The 21633-nt window shown below is 44.1% G+C and overlaps 1 protein-coding gene across 4 annotated transcripts in view; it reads right to left on the bottom strand.

The window, feature by feature from the left end:
- MYO19 (myosin XIX) overlaps positions 1 to 21633 on the bottom strand; it is a 1002409-nt gene that overhangs the window by 443022 nt on the left and 537754 nt on the right. For all 4 annotated transcript variants that reach the window (XR_005777529.1, XR_005777530.1, XM_040424125.1 and 1 more), the window contains exon 11: positions 17909 to 18074. Coding sequence is in view for 2 of the 4 variants with exons in the window: in XM_040424125.1 (XP_040280059.1) it covers positions 17909 to 18074 (166 nt within the window). In the remaining 2 variants the exon portion in view is untranslated. The remainder of the gene's footprint in view (positions 1 to 17908; positions 18075 to 21633) is intronic.

Genomic DNA, 21633 nt, shown 5'->3' with positions numbered 1-21633 from the left:
GTGTGCATTTTCCGATTTTTCCACGGGACCCATTGAAAGTCAATGGGTGCCGCGAAAAAAAACGGAAAACGGCAACAACGGCCAGCGGATGCACACAGACGTCGTGTGCATGAGGCCTTACACGCACCGCACACACACACACACACGCAGACACACACTCCCCTATGGCATACGCCCAGCTTGCCTCCGAGTCCGAGAGTCCCAATGAGGACGAGGATGACCTCAATCTCCTGTTGCCATCCGCGTCCTCCTCTTCATCTAGTGATGATGATGTGGCCCAAAGGCGGCGGAGTCGCCGCCAGGCGGATCAAGGGGACCGCCATGCTAGGGACCCTGTGGCCCACTCTAGTACGAGCAGCTCTGGGGCTCGTACTAGTTTTCCGGCCCACCAGTTAAATCTACTGGAACCCCCTGCCGGTGAACTTGTCTGGTATACCCCAGAGCGATTTGAGCCAGTGGTTCCTGATTTTGTAGGCCAACCAGGAATCCAGATTTCCACAGTGGGCTTCACTGAATATGACTATTATAGTCTTTTTTTTTCAGTGACCACTTTGTAAATCTGATGGTGGAGCAGACGAACCTTTACGCCCAACAGTTCGTTGCTCAACACCCGGGCTCCTTTTTGCTAGGCCCGGTGGCTGGACCCCGGTCAGTGCAGCCGAGATGAGGACGTTTTGGGGCCTTGTGCTGCACATGGGCGTAGTCAAGAAACCTAGTGTCAGGAATTACTGGAGTGAGGACGTCCTCTACCAGACCCCACTTTCCAGTACGGCCATGACACGCTCCCGGTTTGAGGCCATCCGGAAATGCCTGCATTATTCAGATAATGCAGCGTGTCGGTCCCCCCCCCCCCCCCCCTCCCCGGGGTCGCGGTTGATAAGTCTCTCATTGTGTTTAAGGGGAGACTCATTTTCCGCCAGTATGTTCCCTTCAAGCGGGCGAGGTATGGCGTGAAGCTGTACAAACTTGTCAGAGTACCTCAGAGTACACTTAGAAAGTTTTGTGTGTACGAGGGGCGAGATTCCCGTATTCAACCCCCAGAATGTCCTCCCAACTCTGGGTGTTAGCGGCAAAACTTGTGTGGGACCTTATGCACCCACTGCTAGATAAGGTGGATAACTTTTTTTACTAGTATCCCTTGTTCCAGTCCCTCGCCGTCAGATCCTTGTCCGCTTGTGGGACCGTGGCGGAAAAATCACTGCTGGCCTCCCTGCCCAACCCCTCCAGGTACCTATACCCAGGGGTGAGACCCGTGCCTTTACCACTGGAAACCTGTTGCTGGTCAGATATAAGGACAAGAGGGATGTCCTTGTACTGTCCAAAATTCATGGTAAAGGCATCACCCCTGTCCCTGTGCGAGGTACCGCGGCAACGGTCCTTAAGCCCGATTGTATCGTCGACTGCAATCGGTATATGGGAGAAGTTGATCTCTCTGATCAAGTCCTCAAGCCATTTAATGCCATGCGCAAAACCCAGGCATGGTACAAAAAAGTTGCGGTCTACTTGGTACAGGTTTCCTTGTACAACTCTTTTGTGCTGTCCCGGAGCGCTGGCAACACAGGGACATTCCTTCAGTTCTATGAGGCAGTCCTCAAGGACCTGATCTTTTCTGACCGGGAAAGAGCAGGCTGGAGTACCTCGGGAACTGGAGGCGCCCGGATCGTCCCTGGCTAACACTTTCCAGGTGTGGTCCCCATACTGGAAAGAAGGGACGGACCCAAAAAAGGTGCAGAGAGTGTCACAGGAGGGGGATACGGAAGGATACCACTACTCAGTGTGACACGTGCCCCCGATCATCCGGGCCTATCATTATTGGTTTGCTTCAGGAGAAGTACCACACTTCCACGGAGTACTAAATTTATATCCCAATTTAGCCACTGACAATGGGATAAAAAACTGGTTCTCAGACTTGAGACACTAAACTAAATTTTTTTTTTTCAAAATATTATTTTGTAAAACTAAAAAAAATTAAAAGAAGTTAGACATATTAGGTATCGCCGCGTCCGTAAGATCTGCTCTATAAAAATACCCCCCCAACCCCTCAGATTAACACAGTCAAAAAAATAAAATAAAAATGGTGCAAAAAAAAAGGTATTTTTTTTGTCACCGTATCATCACAAAAATTGTAATAGCAAGCGATCAAAAAGTCATATGCCCCCCAAAATAGTGGCAATAAAACCGTCCTCTCATCCCGCAAAAAAATAAGCCCTTACCTAAGATAATCGGCTAAAAACCAAAAAAAAATGACTCAGACTATGGAGATATTAAAATGTGTTTTTTTTTTTTTTGGTTTATAAAAAGATAATATAGTGTAAAACATAAAAAAAATAAAAAAAAGTAGACATATTAGGTATCGCCGAATCCGTAAGAATCTGCTCTATAAAAATACCCCCCCTAACCCCTCAGATGAACACGGTCAAAAAAATAAAATAAAAATGGTGCAAAGAAAAAAGGTATTTTTTTGTCACCTTACATCACAAAAATTGTAATAGCAAGCGATCAAAAAGTCATATGCCCCACAAAATAGTGCCAATAAAACCGTCCTCTCATTCCACAAAAAACTAGCCCCTACATAAGATAATCGGCTAAAAAAATAAATAAAATAAATGACTCAGACTATGGAGATACAAAAATATTTTTTTTTTGTTTATAAAAAGATAATATAGTGTAAAACATAAATAAATAACAAAAAAGTAGACAGATATCGCCGCGTCCGTAAGAATCTGCTCTATAGAAATACCCCCCCACCCCCTCAGATGAACACAGTAAAAAATTAAATAAAAAGTGCCAAAAAAGCAATTTTGGGCAAATTTTCAATTTTAATAACGTTTTATTCCATTAACAAAGCAAGGGTTAACAGCCAAACAAAACTTTATATTTATTACCCTAATACTGCAGTTTACAAAAACACCCCATATGTGGTCGTAAACTGCTGTATAACCAAACGACAGGGCGCAGAAGGAAAGAAACGCCGTATGGTTTCTGGAAGGCAGATTTTGATGGCCTTTTTTTTTGGCACCATGTCCCATTTGAAGCGTCCTTGATGCAACCCTAGATCAAAAACTCCATAAAAGCGACGCCATCTAAGAAACTACACCCCTCAAGGTATTCAAAACTGATTTTCCAAAGTTGTTAACCCTTTAGGTGTTCCACAAGAGTTATTGGCAAATGGAGATGAAATTTCAGAATTTCTATTTCTGGTAACCTTGCCTCACAAAAATGTAATATAGATAAACCAAAAATCATATGTACCCTAAAAGTAGTCCCAACAAAACTGCCACCTTATCCCGTAGTTTAAAAATCGGGTCACTTTTATGGAGTTTCTACTCTAGGGATGCATCAGGGGGGCTTCAAATGGGACATGGTGTAAATAAACCAGTCCAGCAAAATCTGCCTTCCAAAAACCATATCGCACCTTTCCCTCTACGCTCTACTGTGTGCCCGTACAGTAGTTTATGGCCGCATATGGGGTGTTTCTTCAAACTACAGAATCGGAGCAATAAATATAGCATTTTGTTTGGCAGTTAACGCTTGCTTTGTTACTGGAAAAAAACGGATTAAAATGCAAAATTTGACAAAAAATTGCTGTTTTACACTATATTATCTTTTTATAAACAAAAAAAAAAACATTTTAGTATCTCCATAGCCTGAGTCACTTTTTTTTGCAACGTCTTTATTTTATTTTTTTGACCGTGTTCATCTGAGGGTTAGGTCATGGGGTATTTTTATAGAGCAGATTCTTACGGACGTGGAGATACCTAATATGTCTACTTTTTTATTTTTATTTTAGTTTTACTAAGGGCTCTTTCACACTTGCGTTCTTTTGTTCCGGCATAGAGTTCCGTCGTCGGGGCTCTATGCCGGAAGAATCCTGATCAGTTTTATCCTAATGCCTTCTGAATGGAGTGAAATCCGTTCAGGATGCATCAGGATGTCTTCAGTTCCGGAACGGAACGTTTTTTGGCCGGAGAAAATACCGCAGCATGCTGCGCTTTTTGCTCCGGCCAAAAATCCAGAAGACTTGCCGCAAGGCCGGATCCGGAATTAATGCCCATTGAAAGGCATTGATCCGGATCCGGCCTTAAGCTAAACGTCGTTTTGGCGCATTGCCGGACCCGACGTTTAGCTTTTTCTGAATGGTTACCATGGCTGCCGGGACGCTAAAGTCCTGGCAGCCATGGTAAAGTGTAGCGGGGAGCGGCATACATTACCGTCCGTGCGGCTCCCCGGGGCGCTCCAGAGTGACGTCAGGGCGCCCCAAGCGCATGATCACGTGATCGCATGGCACGTCATCATGCGCATGAGGCGCTCTGACATCATTCTGGAGCGCCCCGGGAGCCGCACTGACTGTAAGCATACCGCTCCCCCCGATCCTACTATGGCAACCAGGACTTTAATAGCGTCCTGGCAGCCATAGTAACACTGAAAGCATTTGAAGACGGCTCTGTCTTCAAATGCTTTCAGTACACTTGCGTTTTTCCGGATCCGGCGTGTAATTCCGGCAAGTGGAGTACACGCCGGAATTGGACAACGCAAGTGTGAAAGAGGCCTAAATAATATTTTTGAAAAAAAAGACCGTAATTAGACTTACCGGTAATTCTGTTTCCTTGAGTCTACCATGACGGCTTAACCTGGAGATTGACCCCTTGACCTCTGTAGGGGCAGGAACAGAGAGAGTTTAACCACCTCAGGACCGCCGAATGCAGGATTGCGTCTTGGCGACGGCCCTGTTATTCCTCCTGGACGCACCGATGCGTCCTCTCGCGGGACGCGCGCGTTCACAGGATCGGGAGGTAAACGAGTACATCTACAGCCTGCCAGTCGGCGATCATCAGAAAGGTATATTAGACGCTGTTTTGTTAACAGCGTCTAATATACCTGCTACCTGGTCCTCTGGTGGTCCCTTTTGCTTGGATCGACCACCAGAGGACAAAGGCAGCTCTGTAAGTAGCACCAAACACCACTACACCCCCCCCCCTGTCACTTATTAACCCATTATCACCCCATATTAGACTCGCTGATCACCCCCCTGTAATTGTTCACCCCCCTGTAAGGCTCCATTCAGACGTCCGTATGTGTTTTGCGGTTCCGCGGATCCACGGATCCGCAAAACAAATACGGACGTCTGAATGGAGCCTTACAGGGGGGTGATCAGCCCATATAGACTCCCTGATCACCCCCCTGTAAGGCTCCATTCAAACTTCCGGAGGTGTTTTGCGGATCCACGGGATCTGCAAAACAAATACGGACGTCTGAATGGAGCCTTACAGGGGGGTGATCAATGACAGGGGGTGATCAACCCATATATACTCCCTGATCACCCCCCTGTCATTGATCACCCCCCTGTAAGGGCTCCATTCAGACGTCCGATGTGTTTTGCGGTTCCACGGATACGCAAAACAAATACGGACGTCTGAATGGAGCCTTACAGGGGGGTGATCAATGACAGGGGGTGATCACCCCATATAGACTCCCTGATCACCCCCCTGTCATTGATCACCCCCCTGTAAGGCTCCATTCAGACGTCCGTATGTGTTTTGCGGATCCGCAAAACACGGACATAGCGGATCCGCAAAACACGGACACCGGCAATGTGCTTTCCGCATTTTGCGGATCCGCACATTGCCAGAACTATACAGAATAGGACATGTTCTATAGGCTCTACAAAAAACGCAGTGTTCGCCCGATCAGCCTTATCTTGTGCGCTACACGTTGCGTTCAGTCCGCCCCACCGCAGTGACAGAATTTTTTTTTTTCTAATCACTGCAAAAACACCCGTAAAATCGCTGCGGCGCTATAGAAAAGATCACTTTTGAGGGGCATGGCGAGTGCATAGAAGTTTTTTTTTTTGGCACAAGTTAGGAAATTGTTTTATTTTTTTCTTACAAAGGTCTCATATTCCGCTAACTTGTGCCAAAAAATAAAATCTCACATGAACTCACCATACCCCTCACGAATCCAAATGCGTAAAATTTTTTAGACATTTATATTCCAGACTCTTCTCACACTTTAGGTCCCCTAAATGCCAGGGCAGTATAAATACCCCACATGTAACCCTATTTTGGATAGAAGACACACCCAAGGTATTTCGTGAGGGGCATTGGCGAGTTCATGTAAAATTTTATTTTGTCACAAGTTAGTGAGATATGAGACTTTGTATAAGAAAAAAAAAAGCATTTTCCGCTAACTTGTGCCAAAAAAATAAAATTCTAGGAACTCGCCATGCCCCTCACGGAATACCTTGGTGTGTCTTCTTTCCAAAATGGGGTTATTTGTGGGGTATTTATACTGCCCTGGCATTTTAGGGGACCTAAAGCGTGAGAAGTAGTTTGGAATCCAAATGCGTAGAAAATGCCCTGTGAAATCGTAAAGATTCTCATTGGAATTTGGGCCCCTTTGCGCACCTAGGCTGCAAAAAAGTGTCACACATGTGGTATTGCCGTACTCAGGAGAAGTAGGGCAATGTGTTTTGGGGTGTATTTTTACATATACCCATACTGAGTGTGAGAAATATTTCTGTAAATGACAACTTTAAAAAATATTTTTATACAAAGTTGTCAATTTACAGAGATATTTCTCTCACCCAGCATCGGTATATATAAAAAAGACACCCCAAAACACATTGCCCTACTTCTCCTGAGTACGGCGATACCACATGTGTGACACTTTTTTGCAGCCTAGGTGCGTAAAGGGGTTGAAAGTTCAACGAGTACCTTTAGGCTTTACAGGGTTGCTCACAATTTAGCCCCGCCCAAAATGCCAGAACAGTAAACACACCCCACAAATGACTCCATTTCGGAAAGTAGATACCCCAAGGTATTCGTTGAGGGGCATATTGAGTCCATGAAAGATTTAACTTTTTGTCACAAGTTAGCGGAAAGGGAGACTGTGAGAAAAAAAAAAATCAATTTCCGCTAACTTGTGCCAAAAAAAAATATATTCTATGAACTCGCCATGCCCCTCACGGAATACCTTGGGGTGTCTTCTTTCCAAAATGGGGTCACTTGTGGGGTATTTATACTGCCCTGGCATTTTAGGAGCCCTAAAGCGTGAGAAGAAGTCTGGAATCCAAATGCACTTTGGATTTTGGAAAGAAATGCACTTTTTGGAAAGAAGACACCCCAAGGTATTTTGTGAGGGGCATGGTGAGTTCATGTAAAATTTTATTTTTTTGTCACAAGTTAGTGGAATATGAGACTTTGTAAGAAAAAAAATAAAAAATAAAATCATTTTCCTAAAACTTGTGCCAAAAAAAATTAATTCTAGGAACTCGCCATGCCCCTCACGGAATACCTTGGGGTGTCTTCTTTCCAAAATGGGGTCACTTGTGGGGTATTTATACTGCCCTGGCATTTTAGGGGACCTAAAGCGTGAGAAGTAATTTGGAATCTAAATGTATAAAAAATGCCCTGTGAAATCCTAAAGGTGCTCTTTAGAATTTGGGCCCCTTTGCGTACCTAGGCTTTAAAAAAGTGTCACACATGTGGTATCGCCAGACTCAGGAGAAGTTGGGCAATGTGTTTTAGAGTGTCTTTTTACATATACCCCTGCTGTGTGAGATAAATATCTCTAAAATGACAACTTTGTATAAAAAAAATGGGAAAAGTTGACTTTTAGAGAGATATTTCTCTCACCCAGCATGGGTATATGTAAAAATACACCCCAAAACACATTGCCCTACTTCTTCTGAGTACGGCGATACCACATGTGTGACACTTTTTTGCAGCCTAGGTGCCCAAATTCTAAAGAGCACCTTTAAGATTTCACAGGGCATTTTTTAGGCATTTGCATTCCAGACTTCTTCTCACACTTCAGGTCCCCTAAAATGTCAGGGCAGTATAAATACCCCACAAGTGACCCTATTTTGGAAAGAAGACACTCCAAGGTATTTCGTGATAGGCATAGTGAGTTCATGGAAGTTTTTATTTTTTGTCACAAGTTAGTGGAATATGAGACTTTGTAAGAAAAAAAAAAAATCATCATTTTCCGCTAACTTGTGACAAAAATACTGAATACCTTAGGGGGTCTACTTTCCGAAATGGGGTCATTTGTGGGGTGTTTCTACTGTCTGGGAATTGTAGAACCTCAGGAAACATGACAGGTGCTCAGAAAGTCAGAGCTGCTTCAAAATGCGGAAATTCACATTTTTGTACCATAGTTTGTAAACGCTATAACTTTTGCGCAAACCAATAAATATACACTTATTGCATTTTTTATCAAAGACATGTAAAACAATAAATTTAGAGAAAAATTTATATAGAAATGTAGTTTTATTTTAAAAATTTCATTTTTTTTGCAAAAATTTCGTCAATTTGATTAATATAAAAAAAAGTAAAAATGTCACAATGAAATACCACCGAAGATGAAAGCTATATTAGTGAGAAGAAAAGGAGTAAAATTCATTTGGGTGGGTAAGTTGTATGACCGAGCAATAAACCGTGAAAGTAGTGTAGTGCAGAATTGTAAAAAGTGGTCTGGTCATTAAGGTGGTTTAAGCTAGGGGAGCTGAAGTGGTTAAAAGGCCACCACCCACTCTCACCCTCAGGGTTTTACAAATTACCAAGTGGGTTGCAGCCTTAACTTTATATACATATTATTATTATTTACTTTTTTATTTTTTTTTATTTTTTATTAGTATTATTTTCAATTTTTTTTGTATTAATTCATACTCGAACCCCTCTTTAAATCTTCAAGGGGGGAATATATCACCATCATGGTGGACTCAAGGAAACAGAATTACCGTAAGTCTAATTAGGGTCTTTCCATTTTGTCCACCATGTCGGCTTGACCTGGAGAACTACCAGATTATTTATTAGCGTGGGTAACTGCCTGCAAGACCTTCTGACCGAAGGTCAAGTCAGCTGAAGTCAAAGTCAGAGTGCCTGGATCTCTCTTAAACGTCTAGCTGACGTTATGGCTATTAAGAAGGCAGCCTTGAGCGTCAGATGTTTTACAGAAATGTCCTGTACTGGGGGTAAATGGTGTTTCATTAGTCCATTCAGGACCCAGTCTAAGTCCCACTGAGGGGCCCTAGGTGTTATGGATGGTCTTAATCTCGAGACAACCCTTACGAATCTTCTCAAACATCTATGGCTGGCCAGGTCTGTGTCATAGCATGCTCCTAAGGCCTCTTTCACACTATCGTATGGCTATTTCAGTGTTTTGCGGTCCGTTTTACACGGATCCGTTGTTCCATTTCTTTTGTTTCCGTTATGTTTCCGTTCCGTTTTTCCATATGGCATATACAGTATACAGTAATTACATAGAAAAAATTCTAGGCTGGGCATAACATTTTCAATAGATGGTTCCGCAAAAACGGAACGGATACGTTAGACATACGGATGCATTTCCGTATGTGTTCCTTTTTTTTGCGGACCCATTGACTTGAATGGAGCCACGGAAAGTGATTTGCGGACAATAATAGGACATGTTTTATCTTTCAACGGAACGGAAAAACGGAAACTGAAAGCATACGGAGTACATTACGTTTTTTTTTTGCAGAACCATTGAAATGAATGGTTCCGTAAACGGACCGTATACAACGGCCTGCAAAACGAAAAAAATAAACGGTAGTGTGAAAGAGGCCTTAGGCCGAGATCTGTACTTTAAGTGTACTAGGTCTCAAGCCCAAATCCAGTCCCCTTTGGAGAAAATCAAGAATATTTATGAGGTTTGGGGGAGAATTTACCGGAGTGTTCTGACCCAGCCAGTTGCAGTATTTCCTCCAGATCTTAAGATATATCGCGGAGGTGACTTTTTTCCTGCTGATGACTTTTTCGGAAATACCCCTACTTTTTAATACCTCGCGCTCAGGATCCATGCTGACAATTTGAATAGTTCTGGATTCTGATGGAGGATCGGACCCTGCGATAAAATGTCCTCTCGGAGGGGAATTCTCCATGGTTCCTCCAGTGCTAATTCCTTTAATATCGGGAACCAGTTTCTCTTTGTCAAGTATGGGACCACTAGGATCACTGTTACCGGGTCGGACATTATCTTTTGTAGTACTCTGGGGATTAATGCCCACGGAGGGAAGGCATAGGCGGAATCCCAGGTCCATCTGATCGAGAATTTGTCCACCGCCCAAAGGTTTTCCCTGGGGTTTAGGGAGCAAAAGTGCCCGACCTTCGCATTTTCTTTTGCTGCAAATAGATCTATCTGAGGGGTTCCCCACCTTTTGGAGATCTGTCTGAACACTTCTGGATTTAGGGACCATTCCCCAGGATCTATGGTCCTTTTGCTGAGGAAGTCTGCTTGTATATTTTCCGTACCTTTTAGGTGAATAGCAGTGATGGAGGATACATTTTTTTTCCGCCCAAAAGAATATTCTCCTCACCAGTTCTTCTAGACTTGGAGATCTTGTGCCTCCCTGGTGTTTTAAGTATGCTACTGCCGTCACATTGTCGGAGAGAATCTTCAGGTGCTTTCCGAGTACTATCTTTTGGGATGACCTTAGCGTCTCCCAGATTGCCCTTAGTTCTCGGTAGTTTGAAGATCTTGCTTTTGTGTCTTCTGCCCATCTGCCCTGGTAGTTTGAGGAACCTACCCCCCATCCAGTGCCGCTTGCGTCCGTGAACACCTAAATCTCTGGATCTTTTATCCAACTTACACCTTTTGACAGGTTTGTCATTTCTATCCACCAATTCAAATCAGATCTTATGTGAATGGGGATGGATATCTTTTTCTCTAAGGAGGACTGTTTCTTGTCCCAATTCTTCAGGATCCAGGACTGGATTATCCTGGTTTGAGCCTAGGACCACAATATCGATGTGATGCAGGAGGTCATTGTTTCCAATAGACTCATGGCATTGCGTATGGAGCACTTGGTCTGGCCCTCAAATTTTTTGGTTTTTCCTATGAAGGATATCATTTTTTCCTGAGGAAGAGATGTCATCTGAGCTCTTGAATCTAAAAGTACTCCTAGGAATTTCATCTTGGTTGATGGGACCAGGCAAGATTTTTTCTGATTTATTATCCAGCCCAACTCTGAAAACCGATGAATTAGGTAGTAGGTGAGACTGGACGCCTCAGACTTTGATTTTCCCAGAATGAGGAAATCGTTTACTGTAGATATGGGAAGATTTTTATTCCCTCTGATCTGAGAGGAGAGATCATTTCCACTACTAGCTTTGTGAAAACTCTCGGGCTGAGGAAATTCTGAAGGGTAGAGCCGTGAACTGAAGTGGTTTACCCCTCCGGTGCCGTCTAACACGGCAAACCTGAGATATTTTTGCGAGTTTTCATGTATGGGGACGTGATAGTAAGCGTCCTTTAAATCTATGGACGTCATGTAATCTCCTGCTTGAATTAGAGGAGTGATGGACGTTATAGATTCCATTTTGAACCTCCTGTAAACAATGACGTATTTAACTCCTTCAGGTTTATGATGGTATAAAAGGAGCCGTCTGGCTTCTGTACCAAAAACAGGTGGAATAATAGCCCTTCCTTCTTCTGAATAAGTAGAGATAAAATTGGGAGAGTAGAGCGCCACATGTGCATTAAACACTTCCTTATTGTGTTAAAAAGCTTACGTGTCTGCTTACCAGATGTTGTTGTGAAGAGTCACAACAACTGTAGATTGCTTTGCTGGTTATTTGGTGTCCCGACCAGCGTGCGGTTGTTTTGGGCTTCGGCCGCTGTCCTCTACGTGTGCTCAAGGCAGGTGACAGATGAAGAAATAACCTTAGAAAAGGTTTTTGAAGGTTATTTCTTCTGAATAAGGGACTTTTACTACCACGCCTGACTCTATCAACTGCAAAACGCCCTGCTAAATCCTTTCCAGAACTTTTGAGCTGTGAGAGGTTATCCGAAACTTTTTTTTGAGGGGTTGAGGAAAATTCTATCCGATAACCGTTTTTTAAAATATCCAAGGCCCAGGGGTTCTGGGTCATGGTTTCCCAAAAGGGTAGAAATCTCCTCAACCTTCCTCCCACTCTGGCATCATTGCTTGTCAGGCTGTTTGTTTGGGGATTAAAGAAGACCTTTCACCAGAATAAAGTATGTAAACTGACTATACAGACATGTAAAGCGGCGCCCAGGGATCCCCCTGAACTTACTCTTATCCCCGGGCGCCGCGCCGTTCTCCGGTTATAGCCTCCGGTATAGTCATAGTTAGGCTCCACCCAGGGGAACCTGCCGGCGTCTCTTTCTCCTATGCTGTGGCGCTAGCCAATCGCAGCGCTCAGCTCATACCGAACATGGATGCTTCCCAAGACTATTCAGGAGAGAATCAGCCTTTCTCTCCATCGGATCCTGTAATTGGGAGGAGTCATCAAAGGGAAGGAGGTCTTCTTGACCACCTTTGCCACCTGGACGTCGATTTTCAGAATTTCGTTAAATATTTTTATGTCGGCTTGGTCAAAGAGTAATCTATTTTTGAATTCTCTGGGGACTCCTAGTCTCTTCTCAGGGCTGTCCACTCATCCATGATCATATGCTTTATATTTTAGTTTACTGGAAATACTTTAGATTTCTTGGCTCTGAGCCCCACAAACAATTTGTCCTTGGACCGATCTAGGTTTTTGTACCTCCTCTATGCCCATGGTTGCCCTTACGGCGCCCAATAATTCCTCCATCTTTTCAGAAGAAAATAAAAACTTTTTCCTGTCCTTCACTATCTCTCCCTCTGACAGTGCGTCTACGTTCTGTCTAGAGGTGGAAGCGTCGTCGTCCATGTCCTCTGATTCAGAGGAGGATGGAACGGACACTCACGTTTTTTTCGCAGGCCGAGTCGGAAGGGCAGATCTGAGAGACGCTAGCGAGGATTTTATCTCGCTCTGAATCATTGATTTGACCTCCATAAGTATGGATGGTTGTTCCTCTTTAACAAGCTCATTAATGCAGACTTGGCAGAGCTTCTTTTATGATTTTCCGGCAATCTTTTGCCACAAGTAGCACATCTAGAGATTTTGGCCTAAGTTCTGGGCTATTTAATTCCCTAAAAGAGGAGCAACCCAGTATCAGTAAGCTATTTCAAGAGGTACATAACATGATACATTTTTTTTTTCTCCACAGGGGAACTCACGATCTGAGCAGCCGAGGGGGTATCTGACATCTGGAGCAGGAGCCTTTACTGGGACGCTAGTCCTTTCAAATCTCCCACCTTGCAGCAATGGATGCGGCGTCCAACGTCATCTTTGTGCGCGCGCGTCTCGGCTCATAGCTCCGCCCCATCAACCACCTGCCGGCCGGAACAAGGAACGATGCTACGGCTTCACACAATGGGTCCGCGAGCAGCACGTTTGACGGTGCGCGGTCAGTTTCCTTCAAAAGGGAAGGGAAACCCTGCGCTTTGGGGAGGGATTCAGGCTCCCGCAAGAGCAGGAACGAGATCCACTCCATAATCCTCCTATGCCCAGCTTAGGACCAAGCCACCGAGGGCAGAGGAAAGGGATAAGCGATCCCAAAGGTACTAAAAAATAACAAACGCTGTAGTCTTCTCACTCCAACAGGAGGTCTCTCTGTGAGGTGCCCCCAGTAGGGACAGGAAACACTGAGGGTGAAAGTGGGTGTTGGCCTTTTAAACTCTCTGTGTTCCTGCCTCTACAGAGGTCAAGGGATCTGAGAACCATAGTTTTTTTATCTGATTGTCAGTTGCAAAATTGGGGAAGGGGAATAGAAATTTAGTACTCCATGGAAGTGTGATACTCCCTGAAACAACCAATAATGCAGAGGCCCGGATGATCGGGGCACGTGTCACACTGAGTAGTGGTGTCATTCCATATCCCCCTCCTGTGACACACTCTGCACCTTTTTTGGGTCCGTCCCTTCTTTCCAGTTTGGGGGACCACTGGAAAATGTTGGCCAGGGACGATCTGGGCGCCTCCAGTTCCCGAGGAACTCCGGCCTGCTCTTCCCCGGTCAGAAAAGATCAGGTCCTTGAGAACTGCCTCATAGAACTGAAGGAATGTCCCTGTGTTGCCAGCGCTCCGGGACAGCACAAAAGAGTTGTACAAGGCAAGCTGTACCAAGTAGACCGCAACTTTTTTGTACCATGCCCGGGGTTTTGCGCATGGCATTAAATGGCTTGAGGACTTGATCAGAGAGATCAACTTCTCCCATATGCCGATGGTAGTCGACGATACAATCGGGCTTGAGGACCGTTGCTGCGGTACCTCACACAGGGGACAGGGGTGATGCAGTTACCGTGAATTGTGGACAGTACAAGGAAATCCTTCTTGTCCTTATATCTGACCAGCAACAGGTTTCCACTGGTAAGGGCACGGGTCTCACCCCTGGGGATAGGTACCTGGAGGGGGTGGGTAGGGAAGCCGCGTTGATTTTTCCACATGTTCCCACAAGCGGACGTGGATCTGGCGGCGAAGGACTGGAACAAGGGGATACTAGTATAAGTCCAGCCACCGGCCCTAACCAAAAAGGAGCCCGGGTGTTGAGCAATGAACTGTTGGGCTTACAGGGTTCGTTTGCTCCACCACCAGATTTACAAAGTGGTCACTGAAAAAAAGACTAAAATAGTCGTGAAGTGAAGCCCACTGTGGAAATCTGGATTCCTGGTTGGCCTACAAAATCAGGAATCGCGGGCTCAAACTGCTCTGGGGTACACTAGACAAGTTCACCGGCAGGGAAATCTGGTGGACTTAACTGGTGGGCGGGAAAACTAGTACGAGCCCCAGAGCTGCTTGTACTAGTGTGGGCCACAGGGTCCCTAGCATGGCGGTCCCCTTGCTCCGCCTGGCGACATCTCCGCCGCCTTGTGGACTCATCATCATCGCTAGATGATTAGGAGGACGCGGATGACAAAAGGAAAGTGGGGTCATCCTTGTCCTAACAGGAGCTCTCGGACTCGGAGGCAAGCTGGGCGTATGCCTCCTCAGCCGAGAACATCCGGCAGGCTTTATTTGGTGTGCGTGTGTGTGGGGGCACAGGTGTTTGCGGACTTAACCTAAACCTAACAGACAAAGAAAAATATAATTCATACTCCGAAGTTGATCAGCAATGGGGTGTGCGATGCGCTAACAGTGTCCGGACGCTAAGAGTGGACCCCAGACACCCGATTTAGGGCGATACAACAAAAACTGTTATTTTTTTTGTTCCACTAACTTTCCCTGAATATCCCTGCCTAACTTAACTTTTCCTAAATACCTTGGTAAAGGGGGTGCTGGGGCACAGATGGGGGTTCTGGGGCACAGAGTAGGGGTGCTGGCTGATGATCCCTGCAGCTGGCTCTGGAGATCGACGTAATTTGAATAGCCCCGCCCGCCCCAGCCAACTAATGAGAGCCGATCCTGAGAGGTGATGTCACCATCACCTCTCAGGATGGTAATTGGTGGTGTATTATCACACCACCGGTCACCATCCTATTCCGAGTTATCGGTCTTCCAGAGACCCGAATAACCCGTAAACGCAGCAAACCGCAGGGAATGTACGTCATGTGTCCGGAACAGGTTAAGGCTACTTTCACACTTGCGTTCAGGGTTCCGCTTGTGAAATCCGTTTGAAGGCTCTCACAAGCGGCCCCGAACGGATCCGTACAGCCCCAATGCATTCTGAGTGGATAAGGATCCGCTCAGAATACCTCAGTTTGGCACCGTTGACCTCCGTTCCGCTCAACAGGCGGACACCCGAACGCAGCTTGCAGCGTTCGGGTGTCCGCCTGGCCGTGCGTAGCCAAACGGATCCGTCCAGACATACAATGTAAGTCAATGGGGACGGATCCGTTTGAAGTTGACACAATATGGTGCAATTTCAAACGGATCCGTCCCCCATTGACTTTCAATGTAAAGTCTGGACGGATCCGTCTGACTAACTTTCAGACTTAGAATTTTTTCAGAAATATAATGCAGACGGATCCGTTCTGAACGGATCCCATCGTTTGCATTATAGGAGCGGATCCGTCTGTGCAGACACCAGACGGATCCGCTCCGAACGCAAGTGTGAAAGTAGCCAAAGATACGGACTGGATACACCGGTTTTTAACATTTTGTTTATGCTCACTGAGCTACTTTAATTGTGATTATTAAAAATTATGTCTTATTGGGAGAAATTATATGGGTCAAGTTGGGAATTTACCCTTACCGAGATACGGTCCATTAGGATGTTTTTTGGTTTCACACAATAAAAATTATTTCAAAAAATAAATGAATCATGTTTTTGTGTCTCCATTTTCCGGAAAGCCTTTTATTTTGGGGCGATAATCTTATATAGGGGCTCATTTTTGGCGGGATGAGGTAACTGTTAAATTGGTACTAAATTTGGGTACATTTGACTTTTTTTAATCACTTTTTATGCCATTTTCTGGGAAGTGAGGTGGGCAAATTGCAATTCAATCATTATAAAAAAAATTATGGCGTTCACTATGTGGTAAAAAGTAATGATCTTTTTATAGCTCTGGTCGTTATGGATATGGCGATACCAAAAATGTGTAGGCTATTTTATTTTTTTTACATTTTAATCAATTATAAACGTGCAGCTATAAGAAGAAATTATTATTTTTTTAGAATATTTATATATTTTTTTTTTTTACTTTTTAAACATCCAGTGGGTCTGATGGCTCTACAATACACTGCAGTACACTGTATAGTGTAATGCAGTGTATTTTAAATTTACACTTAGCTCAGGCTCGAGATATACCATGGCAAAGCCTGATGACTTTTGAAAGGTGTCCTTTTTCCATTTTACCATCAGGACACTGCCACAGCAGTGCAGTGGCCCAATGGGGGGAGGGGAGCTCCCTCCCTCTGTTCACCTTTTTGTCTACTTCTGAAGGTTTAAAAACCGCTTGTTTCGGCTTGTGGAATCCAGACAATGTGCTTGGTGTAATCCAGACAATGTCACCAGTACGGTGGGAAAGAAGCTTGTGTTCTGTGTCCAACGCGTTTTTGAGAATAGGAAACTCATCGATCATCAGGACAGTATCAATACTGTCCCTGAAGAAGAGGGGTTTCCTACTCTCGAAATGATGTTGACACAGAAATAAGCTTTTCCTCCCACCATACTGGTGACATTGTCTGGTTAACAAACCGAGGAGCGCCGAATCAAGTGGTTTTCAACTTTTTGTCTACTTCTGGATATCCTTTACTGTGAAGATTCCCCCTCCGTGAGGCAACACAGAGATACCGTGGCTGCAGACTGGTCAACACCACCCACTGGTCGTTCCTGTTAATTACCAGCAAAGGCTCTTTACAGTGGTTGTTATTCCTCACAACCCTTTATGGTAAGCTCATTTCATCCTTTACTATCCTTAATTTGACATATTACACCGCCCATGTGACGCTGCCTCCTCTCCCTTTTATCTTCTTTATCCGTTAACCTTCAAGCATCAGGCCGCTGCCACGGCAGAGCAGCGGCCATATGGCAAAGAGAGGGAGCTCCCCGACTCTTAATCCCTTCCATACAGCGGTCCCTATGTTACAGCTGACACTCTGCACCGCTCAGCCATCCTGAAAGAGATTGCAGCGGGAGAGTGGGAAGGGAGGAGCGCTGCCGGCCATCCTGAACGGGGAGGGGGGAGGTGGGCAACACATTGCAGACTGCCAAGGAATTCAAGCATTTCACCAGGTTCTACTCCCCACAGTCACGAACTGTATAGACTAGCCAATCAGAGCTATCACCGGCCCTGGACCGCCCTCATTGGCCCTTTTCCACTGCATAACGGAAACGGGACGGATCCAATTTGCAGCCCATAGACTTCTATTATAACGGAATGAATAACGGAATACCTCTAAAGGCATTCCGTTATGCATAACGGCATAGAATTGCGTTATGGTTCATGGTAACGGAATCCATAACGCAATTCACCTTTTACCAACAAACGAAGTGTGAACGAATTTCTAAATATGAAATTCGCTCATCTTTAATAAAGACCATTATACACTTTTTAAAAAGTAAAGGTGTCTCTGCTCTAATGACATGTTAGACAAACTAGAAATTATATTGATTTGTAACTTACCTTGCATAGATAGTTTTAGCTAGACAATCCCTTCTTGTTTGACACTCTGCTTTCTTGCATGGCTTTTTAAATACTTGTTTCCCAGCTGTAATAGTTCGGTAACATAATCTTTCCATCAGTAGGTCAGTAGGAAGTTTTATCAAGTTTGAAGCTGAATTTATGAAATCTAAAACAAAAGCAAACAACAGATGCAAATCATATACCATACATGCACTGCTACATTTGCATTTTCACTGATATCCATAAAGTATTACAAATACACTACCAGGAAAACAAAAACTAAAAGGAATTAAGATAAAAAAAAGCCTATTTTACAATATGGCAATGCTGGAATCTCTTACATATAATGATCAAAGTTCCAAAATTTTCACTTGACACTTTTTTCCGGCCGACATCAGTGTTGCATTTTCAGGAGCACAAAAGATCCCAAAAATACGGCACTTACTATAAAAATTACTTTTATTTCTCCATTAAAAATAAAGCAGATCCATTTTTCACCATAAAGGGTTTTTGCCATCTCAGACAATGGGGGCATATCGCTAGGATGTGCCCCCATTGTCTGATAAGTGCGAGTCCCACCCCTGGGACACGCACCTACAATGAGAACGGAGCGGGGAAATGAACAAAGGGAGCACTGTGCATGCGCATCCGCCCTCCATTCATTTCTATGGGGCTGCCAAAAACAGCTGACCGATATGCCCCCATTGTATGTGATTGGAATACTCCCTTAAGGACCAGGCCGTTTTTTGGAAACTTGACTTTATGTGATAATAACTTCGGAATGCTTTTAATTATCCAAGCCATTCTGAGATTGCTTTCTTGTTAAACATTGTACTTCATGATAGTGAAAGATTTTAGTCAATTTAACCCTCTCTACCCTGGACCAGTTTTTACATTCCTGCACAGGCCATTTTTTGCAAATCTGACATGTGTCACTTTATGTGGTAAAAACTTTGGAACACTTCTTTATCCAAGCCATTCTGATATTGTTTTCTCGTGACACATTGTACGTCATGAATTTGAGTCAATATATTTCACCTTTGTTAATGAAAAAATCCCAAACTTACCAAAAAATTTTTAAACATTTTACATTTTCAAAATTTAAATTTCTCTGTTTTTAAAACAGAAAGTGATACCTTATAAAATATTTATTACTTCACATTCCCCATATGTCTACTTTATGTTGGCATCATTTTTAAAATGTCATTTTATTTTTTTTAGGATGTTAGAAGGCTTAGAATTTTAGAAGCAATTCTTAAAATTAAGAACATTTCCAAAACCCACTTTTTAAGGACCAGTTCAGGTCTGAAGTCACTTTGTGGGGCTTACATAGTGAAAACCCCCCATAAATGACCCCATTGTTGAAGCTACACCCCTCAAACTACTCAATATTGATTTTACAAACTTTGTTAACACTTAAGGTGTTGCAGAAGAATTAAAAGGAAAATGGAGATGAAATTTCTAAGTTTCACTTTTTGGCAGATTTTCCATTTTAATCCATTTTTTTCTTTAACACATCGAGGATTAACAGCCAAACAAAACTCAATATTTATTACCCTGATTCTGAGGTTTACAGAAATCGCAGAATCAGACACCCCACAAAAAAGACACCCCACATGTGGACGTAAACTGATATAAGGGCACACGGAAGGGCGCAGAAGAAAAGGAGCGCCATATGGTTTTTATAAGGCAGATTTTGCTGAACTGGTTTTTAGATGGTTTTTAGATGCCATGTCTAATTTGAAGCCCCCTGATGCACCCTTGCAGTAGAAACTCCAAAAAGGTTACCCCATTTTGGAAACTAGGGGATAAGGTGACAGTTTAATTGGTACTATTTTAGGGTACATATGATTTTTAATTGCTCTATATTACGTTTTTTGTGAGGCAAGGTAACCAAAAAATGGCTGTTTGGGCACAGTTTTAATTTTTTACAATATTCATCTGACAGGGTAGATGATGTGCTATTTTTATAAAGCAGGTTGCTGCACACGCAATGATATCAAATATGTCTACTTTCCTAGAAGTAGACAAAAGCATTTTTTGAAAATAAAAGTATGTTTTTGTGTTTCCCTGAAAGCGCATATATTTTTTTTATTTTTCTGCCGATCGTCTTGTGCAGGGGCTCGTTTTTTGCAGGAAGAGTTGACGTTTTTATTGGTACCAATTTACGTACATATAATTTTTAAATCATTCTTTATTACACTTATGGTGCAGGGTGATCTAAAAATTAATAATTTTGGCACAGTTTTTATTATTTATTATTATTTTATTTATTTTTCCAGCATTCACCTAAGGGTTAGGTCAGGCGGTGGGGAACCATTTTTGCTGCCAGGGCCATTTAGATATTTGTAACATCATTCGGGGGCCATACAAAATTCTCAATAAAAAATTTTTACTGCTGTATTTGGTCAAACATATAATTGACTTAGGGATAAGTTACAGAAATTGCACTTCAATTAAAATAATCTAGAGGGCTGTATTTTTGCAGCACAAAATAGCGCCTGCACTATATATATACAGTATATTACATACAATACAGGCGCCATATTGACCACACATAGCAGTCTAATTTTTAAGTTCAGAATGTTACTTATTTGACATTAATGGCAGGAAGCTAAACCCAGGGGGTCCAGAGAGGGGTTCACCCAGCTTTCACTCTCCCTGCCTCTTTCTTCGCAACTGTCCCTGCCTTTGTCCCTTTCTCAGCAAAATATCTGCCCCCACCTCCATCAGCCTGAAATCAGCCTCCTATCAGACCCCCCAGGCCTACATCAGCCTCAGATCAGACTCCCATCAGACCTCTAAGCCTCAGATTAGACCCCAATCAGACCCTTCCAAGCTTCAGATCAGACTCCCATCAGACCCCCAGCCTCAGACCAGACCCGGATCAGACGCCCAGCCTCAGATCAGCCCCCATCAGACCCCCCAGGGTCAGATCAGCCCCTATAAGACCCCCCAGCCTCAGATCAGACCTTCATAATACCCTCCCTAGCCTCAGATCAGCCCCCATCAGACCCTCCCCAGCCTCAGATCAGCCCCCATCAGCCCCCCTAGTCTCAGATCAGACCCCTATCAAACCCCAGCCTCAGATCAGACACCCCCAGCCTCAGATCAGACCCTCCCAAGCCTCAGATCAGACCCCCATCAGACCCTCCCCACCCTCCTTTAGCCTCAGATCAGCCCCAATCAGACATCAGATCAGATACTGTATTTAGGATAAACAAATAAACTTACCTCTCCAGCTCCGTACGGCGCTGCCTCTTGGCAGATTCACTTACCCTCCCTGTTCTTCTTCCTGCCGCACTATATTGTCACCTCACACCGCACAGCGTCAGGTCATAGTGCACGTCTACGTGCACTGCGTCCTGACGCTGGATGTGTCAGGACACAGTGTGGGGCTGAAAGAAGACCAGGGAAGGTGAGGACAGCCAGTGCAGTGCTGTTCTCACCTTCCTGTGCCTCCCGTATGCTAATGACCGCTTCCATAATGGAAGGGGTCATAAGCATTTTCACATTATGTTCTGGCAGGGGGCCGGGGGCCACATGAAATGATACCGTGGGCCGCATACGGCCCTCGGGCCGGAGGTTCCCCACCCCTGGGTTAGGTCATGTGATATTTTTATAGAGCAGATCGTTACAAACGTGGCAATACCTAATATATATACGGTACTTTTTCTTATTTATTTAAGTTTTACACAATATTAACCACCTCAGCCCCTATAGCT

The sequence above is a fragment of the Bufo bufo genome, chromosome 3 (assembly GCF_905171765.1).
Source record: "Bufo bufo chromosome 3, aBufBuf1.1, whole genome shotgun sequence".
Lineage (NCBI taxonomy): Eukaryota > Metazoa > Chordata > Amphibia > Anura > Bufonidae > Bufo > Bufo bufo.
The sequence above is the reverse complement of the archived record's forward strand: the minus strand, read 5'-3'. Positions and strand labels throughout refer to the sequence as shown.